We start from the raw sequence: 14,822 nt of genomic DNA, 5'->3' as shown, positions 1-14,822 counted from the left end.
CAGGAAGGAGTCTTTCTGTCTTCCTGGAAGGAGTCTTTCTGCCAAGCAATCTTTCTGTCATTTTGTCCACTAGGAGGTGCTCAGCCCCAGGGATAAGGCAAATTCAAATCAGCCACAAACAGAACAGGGCACCAGATGGTACCTGAGTGCTGTGGGGTCACAGGTGCGCCCAGAGCCCGAGAGCCACACATGCGCCTTCTCACTTATCAACATGTGCAAGGGGAAGTGGGGGTTCCCAGGTCTGCCCTTCAGGTCCAGCCTTAAGGGTCGCCGGCACTGCTCTCGAGGGAAAGGGGACATCTGTCTGCATGAGCCCCTTGGGTACTGAGGGCAAGACCATCCTCCCTTTCTAGGCCACAGTATCAGTGAAAAACTGCTCTGGTTTTCACCGTCCAACCTGTTTCTTGAAACTAAAATTTTTCTTTTCAGGTGACCTTGCTCCACCATTTTGGCAGAACAGTGCAGAGAGAATCATACCAGTTAGTTTTGCAAATTCAAGAGCCACACAGGGTTTATAGAGACCAGCAGAGTGCACGGGGGTTGATTTCTTAACAAGGACTAATGACAAAGGTCTTTGCCCGGGTTCTGTTCCTGTTCCCCAAGCACAGAAGCGGGAGAAGAGGAGGAAGAAAGCAGTTTACCAATGACTCGGTGGTTGAAATAGTCTGGGAGCATCCGCTCACACACAGCGACGAGCAACCAGAAGGCCTCCTCCTCCTTGGCGTACAGCAGCAAAACAGACGTCAGGATGTTCATGGACTGCACAGGGATCACAGAGGAGGGGCTGGTTAGTGATCAGACCATGTAGACCACACAGACGTTAAAAACCACATGAGCCAAGTGGTCCACGAAGTCAAGACTGTAGATGAGAGACCCAGTCGAGCCCAGCCACACATGTTTATCAACATGGTCCCCACGAGACACCCAGGCTGAGCGACCAGCCACCGTTCCGTCACTGTCCCCATCTAGTAATGCTGGGCTTAGCTGTGGTGCATGTCTCAGGCTCGGGTAAATCCAACTACTCTGTGTGGATGTTCACACACACACACACACACACACACACACACACAAACACAGAACATTCACACATTGATTTTGCTTATTCACAGGAAAACAAAGTTCAAGATCTTCTATTTTCGAGCATCAGAAACTTCTCTACCCCAGTCTTGTGCTGGGGTGGGGGCAGGGGTGTTTAATTTACCGGGTTTTATTTTGCGTGTGTTTATCACATCCCTGAGTAAACTTCCCGAGTAAACTCAACAACTGCTCAGACAACGTCTTCCCTCCACTTGTGCTTCCTGAAGGAAAGGGATTGGCCCCAAACATCTTTTTTTCCTCCCCAAATAGCACTGATATTTTTTAAATAATCCCTGTAACGTCTGCAGAGATCTAGAAAGATAAAGCTCCACAGAAGCATTACCAGTGCTGTCGTACAGTGGAGGCGTGGTGGGACAGTGAAGACAATCCATCCTGCCGTGGACAGCGACTCATCACGTGCACTGCTCTTTTTGGGCACTGAGCAAAGTTTCTAATCTCAAGTAATCGGCCTGTTTGACTACAGGAAGAGGACTCCTTTGGCCTTATTCAATACATTCTTTAAGGGAAGAGACAAAGCGCAGAGCCTTCACACAACAGTTCTCGGTACCAGACGGCCAAGCACAACAGACAGAACCCGAAGCCTGCATGATCAACACGACACATGGACTCAAAGATTTCTGCTCCTCACTGCAAGCCTCACCTGGCAGTACCCAATCTTGGGGTTCCGGTGGGCATAGGCCGTCAGGACTCTCCTCAAAGCAGCAATTCCTGTTTCATTTTGGAAAGCGGGGTGCTCCGGTAAGGAACGGTGCAGATCCCGTTCTATCTCCTCGGTCACCAGGCAACATTTTCCCATGGACTCCTCCACCAGATTACCATAGTAACCGGGATGCGAGGCGAGATCGGTGACGGCATCTAAGATAATTTAAAAGTAATTTTTTAAGGGGGCGGATCAGCAGGAGAGAGTCAACATGGGAAAGGCACTTTTCCTGCCGGAAGCCCTCAATGGGGTCTTGTTACTTGAGGGACATAAAATATTTTGGGACCACACACAACCAAAAGGACTTCATTTCCACCAAAAAGAAAAAGAAAAAAGAAAAAACATGGCTTTTCTAAGAATAACCTTATAGAGTGAGAGAAACAGCTCATACCACAAATTGTTGTATTAATATGCTTTCAGTAAGCTGCATTCGCTAGTAACAGGAAGAGTGGCGATGTGTGTATACATGTACACATAATTTTCATATATCACTTCAACAGGAAATTAATGAACGTATATATGCAAAACAGAGCAGAAGGTACACCTATGTATAGTAACTAAGTATCGAGAAGCCAACAAGCACCAAGAAGCCAACAAGCTGCCAACAGGAAACTCTGAGGCCGGATCCGGATATGCAGGTGGACCAAGCACAGCCTACCCAGGCCCCTGACAGGCAGGGGACATCAGGAGTGAGGTGTCAATAGCACGAGAGGATCCCCTTCCCTCATCAGCCAGCACCAGGGCCCCTGTGGTTCTAGCCGGTGTCCCTGCGGGGGCGCTGGTGGCAGGCGGGGCTCCAGGATTGAGGCCAGCCCCACGCAGGGATGTCCCAGGCAAACAGGGCAAGCAGAAAGGGCCAGCTCTGCCTTTAATCGCTAGTGAAGGCTTTTAAATTGCAGATTGGGTTTAGGGTACTGCCCTCAACTCAACCATCAGCTGCTGTGACTCCCTGTCATGTCCCATCAACAATCACCCTGGCATCCCCACTCCCACCCCCGTATGCACCGCTTAATAGTAACAGCTGTCACTCACCACGCACAGCAATCTTTTCTGTCAACACTATCACTTGAAAGATAGCCCTTTATGAACTACCTTTTTTTTTTCTTAATACAGTGTGTGTGTGTGTGTGTGTGTGTGTGTTCATTAGAGAGGCCGACTACAAACCAGTGCCATTACCAAGTGTCACTTGTTAGGTGTGTAAGGCAGGTCATGTTACTTTCTTCTCTTGTTCCTATTTTCAATTGTGAGAAGAAATTGTTCTCATTAAAAACAAAAAATCCAGAAGACGTTTTAATTTTAAAAAGGCCCATCTTGCTGAAGAAACAAGCCAAGAGGCAGGGGGACACAGCATATGAAACAGGTGAGCGGTGGTAGGCCCACCAGTGAATCCCAACCAAGTACACACCAGCAAGGAGGTGGGAAAGCAGGAAACATTCATCTGGGCTCCCTGGGCCAGGGAGGAGATGGGCTGGCTGGAAGAGGGAAGAGATGACTGGGGTGAAGTTCCAGCATAAGCAGACGTGAAGGAGGAACATAAGAAGTGTGCAGGGAGAAGACAGGCACCCAGGCTAGGCCTCCAGGGCACTCGTGTTGACCTGAGCAAAGCAGGGACACCGGGGGAAAGCAGACCTCCTTGCCATGCCTCCAGCGGCACCCTGACGGGATCAGCAAGGTCACACCACTGGACGACAGGGCCCTTCCCCTCCTGCCCTCGAGGCTCCACCTCTTCAACTAGCCAGATGAAACGTCCACCCTCACTGCGGAGCCGTTGCTCGGCACGGCTCTAGAGATGTCGGTCCCTGTCTCTGCCCACCCTCCAGTGCCCTGATGAGGGACTCCCAGACATCACCAAAGAGCAGCAGCACAGCAGAGGGACAGTCCCAGGGCCTGAGGCCAGACAAAGTCATCACTGACTGGATCAGGTGGCAGAGGAGGAGAAAGGACAGAAATCTCTGCAATTGTGCCTCCCGGGACGCTGAGCATCTTCCAGAGAGGACTGATGGATAGAAAGTATACTGAGGGATTTATTTCAACGCCACTGTGAGTGAACAACATGCAGAGGTGTTTGTTTAGTCTAGTTCAGAGTGTATATCCTAGGAAGACACTTCACTCCTAGGAGGTTCTTTACAGGGTTCTCAAGACTACGTACAGACTCCAAGTGGTTTCTAAAGGAGAAGCGATCACATTGGCCAGGGCACACTGACTGAGGACACCGCAGCCCAGAGGCCTCAGGCACCTGGACCCTGGTCCCCTGGCTAACATGGTGAGGGTTCAGCTCAAGTTCTCGGCTGGGAACATTGCAAGAAGAACCCAAAGACAGAGGACTTGTCTGCACGTACACGTTGTTCAGATCTGGGCCCCTGTTCCTATGTCTGCTCCAGAAATGACAGGTGGCCTAAAAATACCAGAAATGCTTACCTGAGAAAAGCAGCCAGAGTTTGCCACGTAAAGATTCAGGAATGCCCATTGCTACAAGCTTCCGGATCTTCTCTGTGCGGAACATACACACAGTCCTGCCATATTCCACAAAGTGGTCGTTCCACAGGCTTATTTTTATCTGTTCCCTGGACTGGAAATGGAAATCTCATTAATGTACCGGCGCCTCCACTATAGCCCGTCCACAATCCACAGCAGAGGGACGCTGCCTCTGCGGGCAGAGGAACCAACAGTGACAGGCACCCAGTTCAGCAAATATTTTGAAAATACTTCCAGGCACAGAGGATGTAAAGATGAATAACAGAGCGCCAGCCCTTCTAGAGTTCAGAGCCCAGCAGGACCGTCTACACAAATATAAAGCCATTTCCTTGGTAGGGTGATAGTAAGAGTGTATTTGTCCGAATACTCAAGCCCAGAGCAGAGAGGAGGATGGGGTGGGAGTGGGGGAGGTTAGGAAAAGCTCCTCAGGATATGGACGCGAAGGCACCTGTTGCAACACAGGTGAGCTCAGAGGGCAAACAAGGGCAAGGGCAAGGGTGGGGGATCATGATTTGCCCTGAGCTCCAGGATAGCCAGAGGGAAAACTGAAACCTGGGGAAAAAAAAAAAAATCGCAGTTCTTGTTATCAGAAATGACAGATACCATTTCTCTAGGTAATTAAAAATCCTTTAAAAGTATCCCTAGATGATAGGAGTTCATAGTACCTTTTGAGCAAGATGTTTAATACACTTTTCATTATCTGCATTCTCCAGTAATGCGAGAAGCTTACACATATATTCATATTCTCACAGGTTTAGTCAAGAGTTCATTGAGCTTCTCTGTGTAAATCCTATCAGAAGGTTCTGTCTTGAATGAATAAAGCTAACAATCAATTAATTATACAGCAGCCATTAGGCCACAAGACACAGCTTGGGATAGTTATGCCCAAGGACACCCCTGGCACGCATGACCCCAATTCAGCCTCCCTCCAGCCTGTCTTTTCAGAGTACGATTTCTAGCCTACTATACATGACCGTTCCCTCAGAGTCTCCCTACAAAGAGGACGAGGGTAAGCAGATGTAACAGAAATATCTTTAGTCCAGTAAAACTACAGCACAGGAGACCTTTTGTTCCAGGAGAGAAACAGGCAATACTGTAAAAGAAGCCTCTACAGACACCCCTGGGTAAGAAGAGAAACACCACAAGAACCCACAAAGGACAGCACTGATGGCTCTCCAGGTCACATGGCCAAGAGCTGTGTCACAGAGCCACTTGGGGCAGGTAGGAAAGCCATGTCCTTGGTCATGCAACCACATCTTCCACATACCCATATGTGCCCAGACAATTGGCGTCCGCTGATTCCTTCCACTGCTGCCAATGAGGAGGAGGGAGGGGGCACCAGGCACTGGGGCTGCCCAGCATCCGGCACCACACCTGCTCTTCCGAGGTCTGCCGGGTTGGCACTAGCCAGTGTGCAGCCCGCAGCAGGTTGCACACCTGGGAACCTCCACCTGGGCCAGCCCTGCCAGGGGGCCCATGAAAACAGAGCCATGCCACCTACCATTCTCGAGTCAGGACTCTGGCTGCCCGACTGCTGGAGGACAGGTATCAGGGCCTCCGGGTGGAGCTGCGGGTTCTTCTCTTTTTCACTTTCCTCACTATTTTCAGAGGACACCATTTCGAGATCCCCAAACTTGTGGTCACTGCACAGGCTTGTTGAATGAAACACAGGTGAAGCCTGCAGAAGGATTAAAAGAAAAAAAGGGAGGGAGCTAGAAGAAAGTCATTACTTGTGGAAGAGTCTTTGTTTTGCCTTTGGAGGCATGAAGATAACATACTTCCCCTTCTGACATGGAGCTCGACAAGGGGCTCAATCCCAAAACCCTGAAATCATGACCTAAGCTGAAATCAAGAGTCCAGCATTTAACTGACTGAGCCACCCAGGCACCCCTCAGGTCACATACTTAAACATGCCTATCTATGACTCAAGGGAAACAGACTAACATTAGCCCCAACAGATATGATCCTCAGCAAAGACTATGACCCACACTGCTTTCACAGCACACAGAGCATGAGTCTAAGAGGGGGCCAGGCAAGCACCGTTTCTTGTATGCTTCCAGAACTAGGGATAACCATTCAGAAAACAGCTCTCAGGTACTGAGAGACTATCCCCTTTCCTCCCTGTCACTGCATGGGTAAAAAGAGGTGAAGAGAGAGAGGGATGGGTGTGAGACAGCAGGAGAGGAGGCCCCAGCAGATCCAGGTCTGTTTTCCAGCTGTCCAACCTTAAGGACAATGTAACTTCTCTTTTAACAAGTTCCATCTGCCCCCAAATAACACCCCCTCCAACATCGGGGGGGGGGGGGCAGTGACCCCAGCAGATTGATACCCCCATCAAACCCTCTAGCCTGGGAGGGGTGCCCTGTCAATCCTTCTGACATGTGTGTGTACCCCACCAACCTCTCTAACATATAGAGGGGTGCTCTAACCATCAGTTCCCCTAACCTCTGGTAAGGGGTGCCCCATGAACCCCTCTAACCTGTGAGCAGGATGCCCTGTTAGCACCTCCAACTGCTCTTCTGCATGGGACACCCTCTAACCTGTGTAGCACCCACCCAATCCCCTCTACCATACTTTTCTCCTACCCAAGTGGATCATGGTCATGTGTACTTCCTTTAGAGACCACTGCCCCGGAGGAAGAGAAAAAAGAGATCTTCAATTTACAGGATCCCGCTGTTTTTAAGGACCGTACCATGTCTTCGTCTCGTGAGGTGTCATAATGCACGGGGTGGTTGGCATGCACCTGCTTCAGCCTCATGAGCAGGCTCTCCACCAAGTTATCTCTGTCCTTCAGCTCAATGAACTGGAAAGCCATCTTGCTCCTGATGCTGACAATGATGGGATTAGGGAGCAGGCTTGTGTCCTCCATCTTCTCAATGCTCACTACCTGTTGCACAAAGTTATACACAAGAGGTCCAGCCAGAGAAAAAGCGCAGCCATTTCAATTACATATTTAGAAAAAGGCAAAACCAAACAACTGCACTAAAAATGCAAATACAGAGCTTAAAAATGTTCAAGGCAGGGGCGCCTGGGTGGCTCAATGGTTGAGTCAATGGGCTCAGGTCATGACCCCAGGGTCCTGGGATTGAGTCTCGAATCAGGCTCCCTGCTCAGCGGAGAGTCTGCTTCTCCCTCTGGCTAGGTCTCTGCCTCTCTCTGTGTCTCTCATGAATAAACAAATAAAACTTTAAAGCAAACAAACAAAAAACGGCCAAGGCAGCGTATTCACAGACGTTGAAAGGTAAAAGTAACTCAAGTATCCATCAACAGGTGAATGGAGAAACCAAATGTGATCTATCCACATAACTGAATATTATTCCACCTTAAAAAGGAAAGAAATTTTGACACATGATACAACACGGATTAACCCGGAGGACACATGCTAATAAGTTAAATAAGCCAGTAACAAATGGGAAATATTATATGATTCCATTTTTACGAGGGACCTCGAGTTGTCCAATTCAGAGAGAGGAGGTAGAGTGGTGGTTGCCTGAGGCTGGAAGAGGAAGGATGGGGAACTAGTGCTTAATGGGAACAGAGTTTCAGTTTGGGAAGATGAGGAAGTTCTGGTGATGCTGGCACAATACCGTGAATGTATTTAATGCCACTGAACAGTAGCACTCAAAAATGGGGAAAGTGGTAAATGTCATATAAAGGTTACAACAATAAGACAAGTCAGGGTATAAGACAACTCTTGGATTTCTTGCTCCATGCCTAAGTAAGAATATTTGTAAAATGAAAACATCTAGGAAATGACATGGAGGGAGAGCACGTGAATGAAAGATGTTGAGTTTTCCCAAAGAACAGTGCTCAGAATTTGGAGGTCCTGACGGGAAACAGAGCTTTGTGTATGGTCACAACAGACATGCCCTGAAACCAAAGGACTGAGCTCGTCAGATCTGGAAGCAGCCTCCGGTTGCCCTGCATGTCTAGGAACAGACTGCAGAACTGTACAGTAGGTACAGATCTGATCCATAGTAAAGGAAACATTTTTTTTTAATGTTTAACTCAAGTCCCAGGAGAGTAGAAAAGCCAAGCAATCTGACATTTTCAAAAGGTGATGCTTTTTTGTCAGCTGCCTTTTTTCTTTCCCCTTTTTTGTGAGTTGCAAGGGGTGGAATCACTCCTAAGAGCTGTTGGAAAAGCTTTAATAACCAGGCATGGACTTTCCTTAACAGCTTTATCAATAATGAGGGGATGAGAGTGCTTTATTCTCACCAATCACTTCTAGGCAAATTTCAGGTCATTGTAACAATGACAGAAAAAGCAACAACCAAACGGGTACTGGCCAATTTGAGGCCGTGCTTCCCTCCGGAGCCCATCCTGAGCCAGCAAAACCCTGCTGGGTGAGCAGCCCTGCCGGGACCGGTCTCATGGTGACCGATGACCATGGGCTCAAGGACAAAAGGCGAGCTCAGGAAGCTCTTGCCGGGGCTGTGGCTACCTCTCTGAGTGGGAGGATGACATTACAGCAGCCATCCTCCTTGCTGGCAAAGCAGATATAACGGTCAGAAGTGAACATCCGCCCCACGGTGTGACAGCGACTGAAGGGCGTCCAGAGCGAGCAGTCCAGCACAGCGTGCAGCTTCTCTCGCCTCGGCAGCCTGAAGAACGCCCGGAAGAACTCATTCTGTGCTCTGGCTTCCAGGTCCCTGGCGAAGGAGGTAGGGAGAGAAGAAAAAGAGGCAGAACAGTGAACAAACACACCAGTTTACAAAGAAAAATCTTGTGAAACCAGCCGGAACAACCAGGTATCCAAGAGCATGAGCCCCTCCAGGTCCTGCGTGGGGCATCAGCACACACCCCACTTCACAGCTGACCTTGGGGACGTGTACTCAAAGCAGAAAGGGTTGCCTCTGTGCAAGAGTAAGATGCCAAACTCACAGAACAAAACAGATGCTCCTTCCTGATTTGAGTAACATTGTGAATTACCATCAAACAAGTAAGTGATGAATCACTGAGCTCTACCTTGAAACTACTAATACACTATATGTGAATTAACTGAATTGAAATTTAAAAAAAAATTTTAATTGTCTAAGAGCCAGTATTAAAAAGGCAGATAATAACAAGTGTCAGCAAGGATGTGGAGAAAGTGCAATCTTCATGCACTGCTGGTGGGAATGTAAAATGGGGCAGCCAGGTTGGAAAACAGTCTGGCTGTTTCTCGAAAGGTTCAACATGGAGTTACCATACGACCCTGCAATTCCTCTCCTCGGTATAGACCCCAAAGAAGTAAAAACACACGTCTGCTCGAAAACTTGTACCTGCATGCTCATAGCAACGTTATTCACCATAGCCAAGAACTGGCAACGAATAACTCAAATGTCCATTAACTGCTAAATGGATAAACAAAATGTGACAGAGCCACACAATGGAATATTACTCAGTCATACAAAGCAACAGAATACTGACACAAGCTACCACATGGATGGACCTTGGACACATGATAAATACAAAAGACTGCATTCCACCTGATTCCATTTATATGGAATTTCCAGAATTGGCAAAACTCATAAAGACAGAAAAATGGATTCATGATTACACAGAGCAGGAGATAAGGGGAGAAGTGGGGAGTGACTGCTCATGAGTATGGGGTTTCTTCTTGGAGTAAAGAAAATGTTCAAAACCGATGGTGGTGAGGGTTGCACCATCTCTGTGACTAAATGAAAAAAAAAAAAAAAAACCACTGATTGAGACACTTGAACAGGGTGAACTGCAAGGTATATGAATTACAACTCAAAACAGCAGTTTAAAAATTGAGATCTGTGCTGGGCATATAGTAAGTGCTAAATAAACATTAGCAATTATTACCTTTAAAAAACAAATCCAAGTGGCACCTGCGTAGCTTAGTCAGTTAAGCATCCGATTCTTGATTTTAGCTCAGGTCATGATCTCAGGGCCGTGGGATGGAGCCTCATGTTGGGCTCCGCACTGGGCATGGAGCCTGCTTAAGATTCTCTCTCCCTCTCCCTCTGCCCCTCCCCCAGCTCTCTCATAAATAAATAAATAGATTTGCTTGTATTTATTTATTTATTTAAGTAATGTGTCACTGGAGAGAAGCCCATCAATGTCACATCAGGATGGACAGTGGAGAATGGAGGAGAAATCCTACCCCAGGGAACCCCCTCCCCCCGTACCCTGAGTCTTGGCTCTAACAACTCGTAAAGCATGAAGGCAGCCAAATCATGTTCGCAGATACTGATGAATTTATGTCATACCCCAAAATTCTGGTAGAAAAGAAATTCTACTGTATGGAGATAAAAATTTTTCTTTGCCACATTATATAAGAGTTCTTTAAATTTGTCTGATAGAATTAGCATTCTGCTCAAAGTAAAGAATATGAAGTCTTGGCTTTCTTATTAGCTGTGTGACCTTAGATAACACTTCACCATATTGCATCTTGACACCTGTAAAATGGAAATAACATGTAACCTTTCCGCTTCAAGGGATTCCCCGCGAACAAAAAATGATGTCCACAATATTGAAAAAGCAGATTAGAAATTGCATCTACATTATGATCCCACTTATATAAATTCTATAAAATCTGCAGAAAGTGATATGTAAAAAAGACCTTGCATAAAATGTTAATAGTAGCTGACTCTATGTAGTAGGATTTCCATTTTTCATTTTTATTCTGTTTAAATTTTCTACCTGACCACATATTGTTAGCTTTTTAAAAAAAATTAAGGTAGTTTCTTTTAGGAACACAGTAACTCTTAAAACGTTGTATTTATATGCAAGGTATTAAACGCTGCAACCTGAGTGATCTTGCAGACGCGTTCCCTGCCCCCACTCCATCACCAGGGACAGGCTCACACTGATGCCCCTTCTGCCCCAGTCCATGTTCCCAACCTGGTCCTCATTTTCACACCATCACACAGTCATCTTCCCAGGACACCCCACACAGGGATGAGGGAGTACTTGGAATTTATTAGCAAACCCTCCCAAAGATATATGCATGTCCAGAAAGTCCTCTGGGCACAGAGAGAAATTAAACAAATTCTACGGATCAAGATGGGTCCAGTATTGCAGGCCAAAGCTACACTTCCTTACCCTGCAGTACTTGATATTTCACAGATGGCTGCTTCCAAAGGAGCCTGCATGTCCTCCACAGAGGAGCTGGGAAAACACAGGAAAGCACTGTGAATGCTCTCAAAATTCACGTACTATGGGATGGAAGGCAAGGCCCTTCAAGATCACCCCAGTTCCCCAAAAGCGGACCTATATGCTGTGCATTTACACTGGAAGACATCCTTGTCCTCAAAGTATGCTGGCCGTGCTGGCTTTGGTGAAAGTACAGCCAATGCAGCCTACCTGCACGTATCTCACAGATGTGGGGTCCAGCCACCACTGAATTCACCTGTTGTCTATTCTTCCTAGAAGCACAGGGTGAGTGGAAGAGCTTTTTTTTTTAAAGATTCCACTTATTTATTCATGAGACACACACAGAGAGGCAGAGACATAGGCAGAGAGAAGCAGGCTCCACACAGGGAGCCTGAGGTGGGACTCGATCCTCGCACTCCGGGATCACGCCCTGGGCTGAAGGCAGACGCTTAACTGCTGAGCCACCCAGGTGTCCCGACTTTTTGTATTTACTTTGCAGCCAGCTCTTCAATTTAAGAATAAGGCGCTCAGTTATCTGATTTTTCTATTCTGTGCACCTGCTGCACCAGCCAAGCGCTCAGTTCAACCCCCTTCTCCATGGCTTCTGAGCAGCCTGGGTATAGTATACACCATCTCCATTCACCTTTCTGGGCTGTTCTCTGTCACTGTAGGGGGTCTGTCTCTCACACATTCAGCAGCCAGAGACCAGTGACCTCAAGTTATAAAGAGGGGGGCACCTGGCTGCTTCAGCTGGTTAGGCTGCCAACTCTTGATTTCAGGATCCTGTGATGGAGCCCATATTGGGGTCCACACTCAGTGGGGAGTCTGCCTCAGGATTCTCTCTCTCCCTCTGCCCCTCCCTCCACTGGCTTGCATGTGCTCTCTCCCTAATTTAAATAAATAAATCCTTAAAAAAGAAAGCCAGCAGGAAGGACTTTCCTAAATCATCTTCCTTCCTTAAAAAGTCCTCTTCCAGTTCCACCTCTAAACATGCATTATACATATAGATGTGGTATTTACCTTTCTAACATAACTGAGATGAAGATCCAGTAACTTGAGACAGGAGTAGCACAAGATCTGTTTCAAAGCAGGTGGTAGTTTTGATGCTAAAAATACCAACTCCTAGCTTTGCGCAGTGGAAAAAAAAAAAAACAAAAAAACCCAGCTCCTCTTTCAGAAGAACACCATAAACAAAGCCCACTGGTCATATTTTGCCTTTCGGACCTTTCAATACTTACTAAATGTTTCCACTTTTGCTCCATAGAGATGCCCAACAGACATGAGTCATAATCGACCATTCAGAAAGCAGGCCTGGAAGCCACAGCAGAAGCACCCCTATACAGCCCCAACATTTACCAACCACTGTTCACCTTGCTGGTATGCACAGGCCAAAGCAATTGCTCCAAGAGAAAGCTACAGCTGAGAACAAAAGGGGACGGTGCCACAAATCGTGCTGTCTTAACACATGCCATCATGTGAACCTGTCGCCATGTAGAAAATAAACGTGGGTTCACCAGAATATGGAGCAGTCACACCAAGTTTGTTGGTAAAGCTGCAATTAACATGTGCAATCCTGTGTCACAACCATGTGGAAAATTCTGAACTACATGCACACATTTAAAAATTCACACTTAAGGGGCACCTAGGTTGAGTGCTCAGGTCAGGATTTCAGGATCCTGGGATCGAGCCCTGTATTGGGCTCTCTGCTCCGTAGGGAGTCTGCTTCTCCTTCTCCCCGTCCCTTGTATTCTCTCATGCTGTGAGATAAATAAAATCTTAAAAAAAAAATCCACACTTAATTCCTTAGACCCAAGAAATGAAGGGATGGGGTAGTTCTTCTGTTTCTCTGTGAACCTAGAATTAAGATTTTCCCCTCCTAGTTTAGGTACAGATGTATCAAAAACAGGTTTCCCTCTCTTTTCCCCTACAACCTTTAAAACGCTTTTGGGAAGACCCATGTCAGGCCTTACATGCCACAGTAACCCTCCCTCCTTCATGTGATGCATCCCACACACACAAACCTACTGTGTGTCAGCAGCTCAAAACTGCTCAAGGCCAAATGCTGCCCCAAATTCAGACTATGTGGCAGACTGGGGCAAGTGGGCTCCCCCTCCATTAGCTCCGGGGGTGAAGATGTCCCCCTGTGCCCTGGACAGGAGGCCTCAAGCATCATTCCTGCCCTTCTGGAATAACTCAGTCCCTCTTCAGGCAGTATGCCCCTTAAAGACACATACAAAGATTCCCAGGCATTCTTAGTTATACGCCCACAGACCCACCCCCAACTCAAGTGAAACTGTGAGAAATACCAAGAGCCACCAATGTAGAAACAAGGCAGAAAGATCAGATAAGCATACTTTTCTTCACACTGCAATCCCTCAAATGTGTGTGTGCTCGAAACGCCTTTCTTCTGCCTTCCCCCAAGAGCACTAAGGGGACAGAAAGACAACCTGGCCATGAAGCATCCTACATAGAGCGAACACCTGGGTCCCCTGGGTGCCACAGGGGCACTAGGGAAACCCAGCCCTCAGACGGCAGGCAATGGTGTGCAGGTAGACTCGGCTGGTGCCCACAGTGTCCCCGTCTCTGAAAATCCATCCATGGAGCCCCAACAGACCAAATCCTCAACAACACTGGCAGGAGAAGGCTTTCTCACTTTCTCACACTCACTTCTCCTGCCTTGTCCTCTGCCCTCCATCCGCCCCTGCCCCCAGAACAACCTGGGCAAGCGCAGACAGCTGGGGCGCTGCCGGGTGGGGAGAAGCAGGCCTTCCCTGGGAGGCGGGCGCTGTCCCAGGCTGCACAGGGAGCCCCCAAGAGAGGCCGACTCCGAACTAGCTCACAGGGACAGAAAGTCGAATAAACTACAGAGCTAGCCTGGGCATTCTTCGTGGGGGCACAAGGAGAAGAGCCGGAAAGGGAGTGAATCTGGGCAGAAAAGGCTGAAGTCAGTCTCAAAAGTCAGACTGGGGAGCTAAGAATCAGCCAGGCAACAGGTGGGAGGGCTTCTTACTGAAGATACCTGTGCTCCCGGCAGCTACTGTTCATCTCTGGATCCCACAGAAAGAGCTTCTGCCACAGGAAAGAGTCTCCATTTACTGCACCGCCTGAACTAAGTTGTCCTCCAGCGCTTTTCAGCCAGTCAATACAGATTTCAGTGAAGAAATTAATTTTGATTTAGTGAGGGACGCCTGGGGGCTCACTGGTTGAGTGTCTGCCTTCAGCCCAGGGCCTGATCTCGGGGTCCTGGGATCGAGTCCTGCATCGGGCTCCCCGCACAAGGCCTGCTTCTCCCCCTGCCTGTGTCTCTCCTGAATAAATAAAATCTTTAAAAAAAATTTTTTTTTATCTTGTGAAACCCATCACCTCTCCAATCTCCCACCCCCAAAATAGCTGGCTATGCTGTTCTCAATCCATCCCTCACAACTTCACAACTGTTATTTGTAAA

At 47.7% G+C, this 14,822-nt stretch overlaps 1 protein-coding gene across 2 annotated transcripts in view; it reads right to left on the bottom strand.

Moving 5' to 3' along the window:
• Positions 1-14,822, bottom strand: part of TBC1D8 (TBC1 domain family member 8) — a 112,851-nt gene that overhangs the window by 24,098 nt on the left and 73,931 nt on the right. For both annotated transcript variants that reach the window (XM_072844493.1, XM_072844494.1), the window contains exons 6-11: positions 8,718-8,925; positions 6,966-7,160; positions 5,775-5,951; positions 4,217-4,367; positions 1,739-1,953; positions 642-759 (exon numbers count right to left, since the gene is read on the bottom strand). In XM_072844493.1, the coding sequence (XP_072700594.1) occupies positions 642-759; positions 1,739-1,953; positions 4,217-4,367; positions 5,775-5,951; positions 6,966-7,160; positions 8,718-8,925 (1,064 nt within the window). The remainder of the gene's footprint in view (positions 1-641; positions 760-1,738; positions 1,954-4,216; positions 4,368-5,774; positions 5,952-6,965; positions 7,161-8,717; positions 8,926-14,822) is intronic.

This window comes from Canis lupus, chromosome 11 (genome assembly GCF_048164855.1).
Source record: "Canis lupus baileyi chromosome 11, mCanLup2.hap1, whole genome shotgun sequence".
Classification (NCBI taxonomy): domain Eukaryota; kingdom Metazoa; phylum Chordata; class Mammalia; order Carnivora; family Canidae; genus Canis; species Canis lupus.
This window is presented reverse-complemented; position numbering and strand designations above follow the sequence as displayed.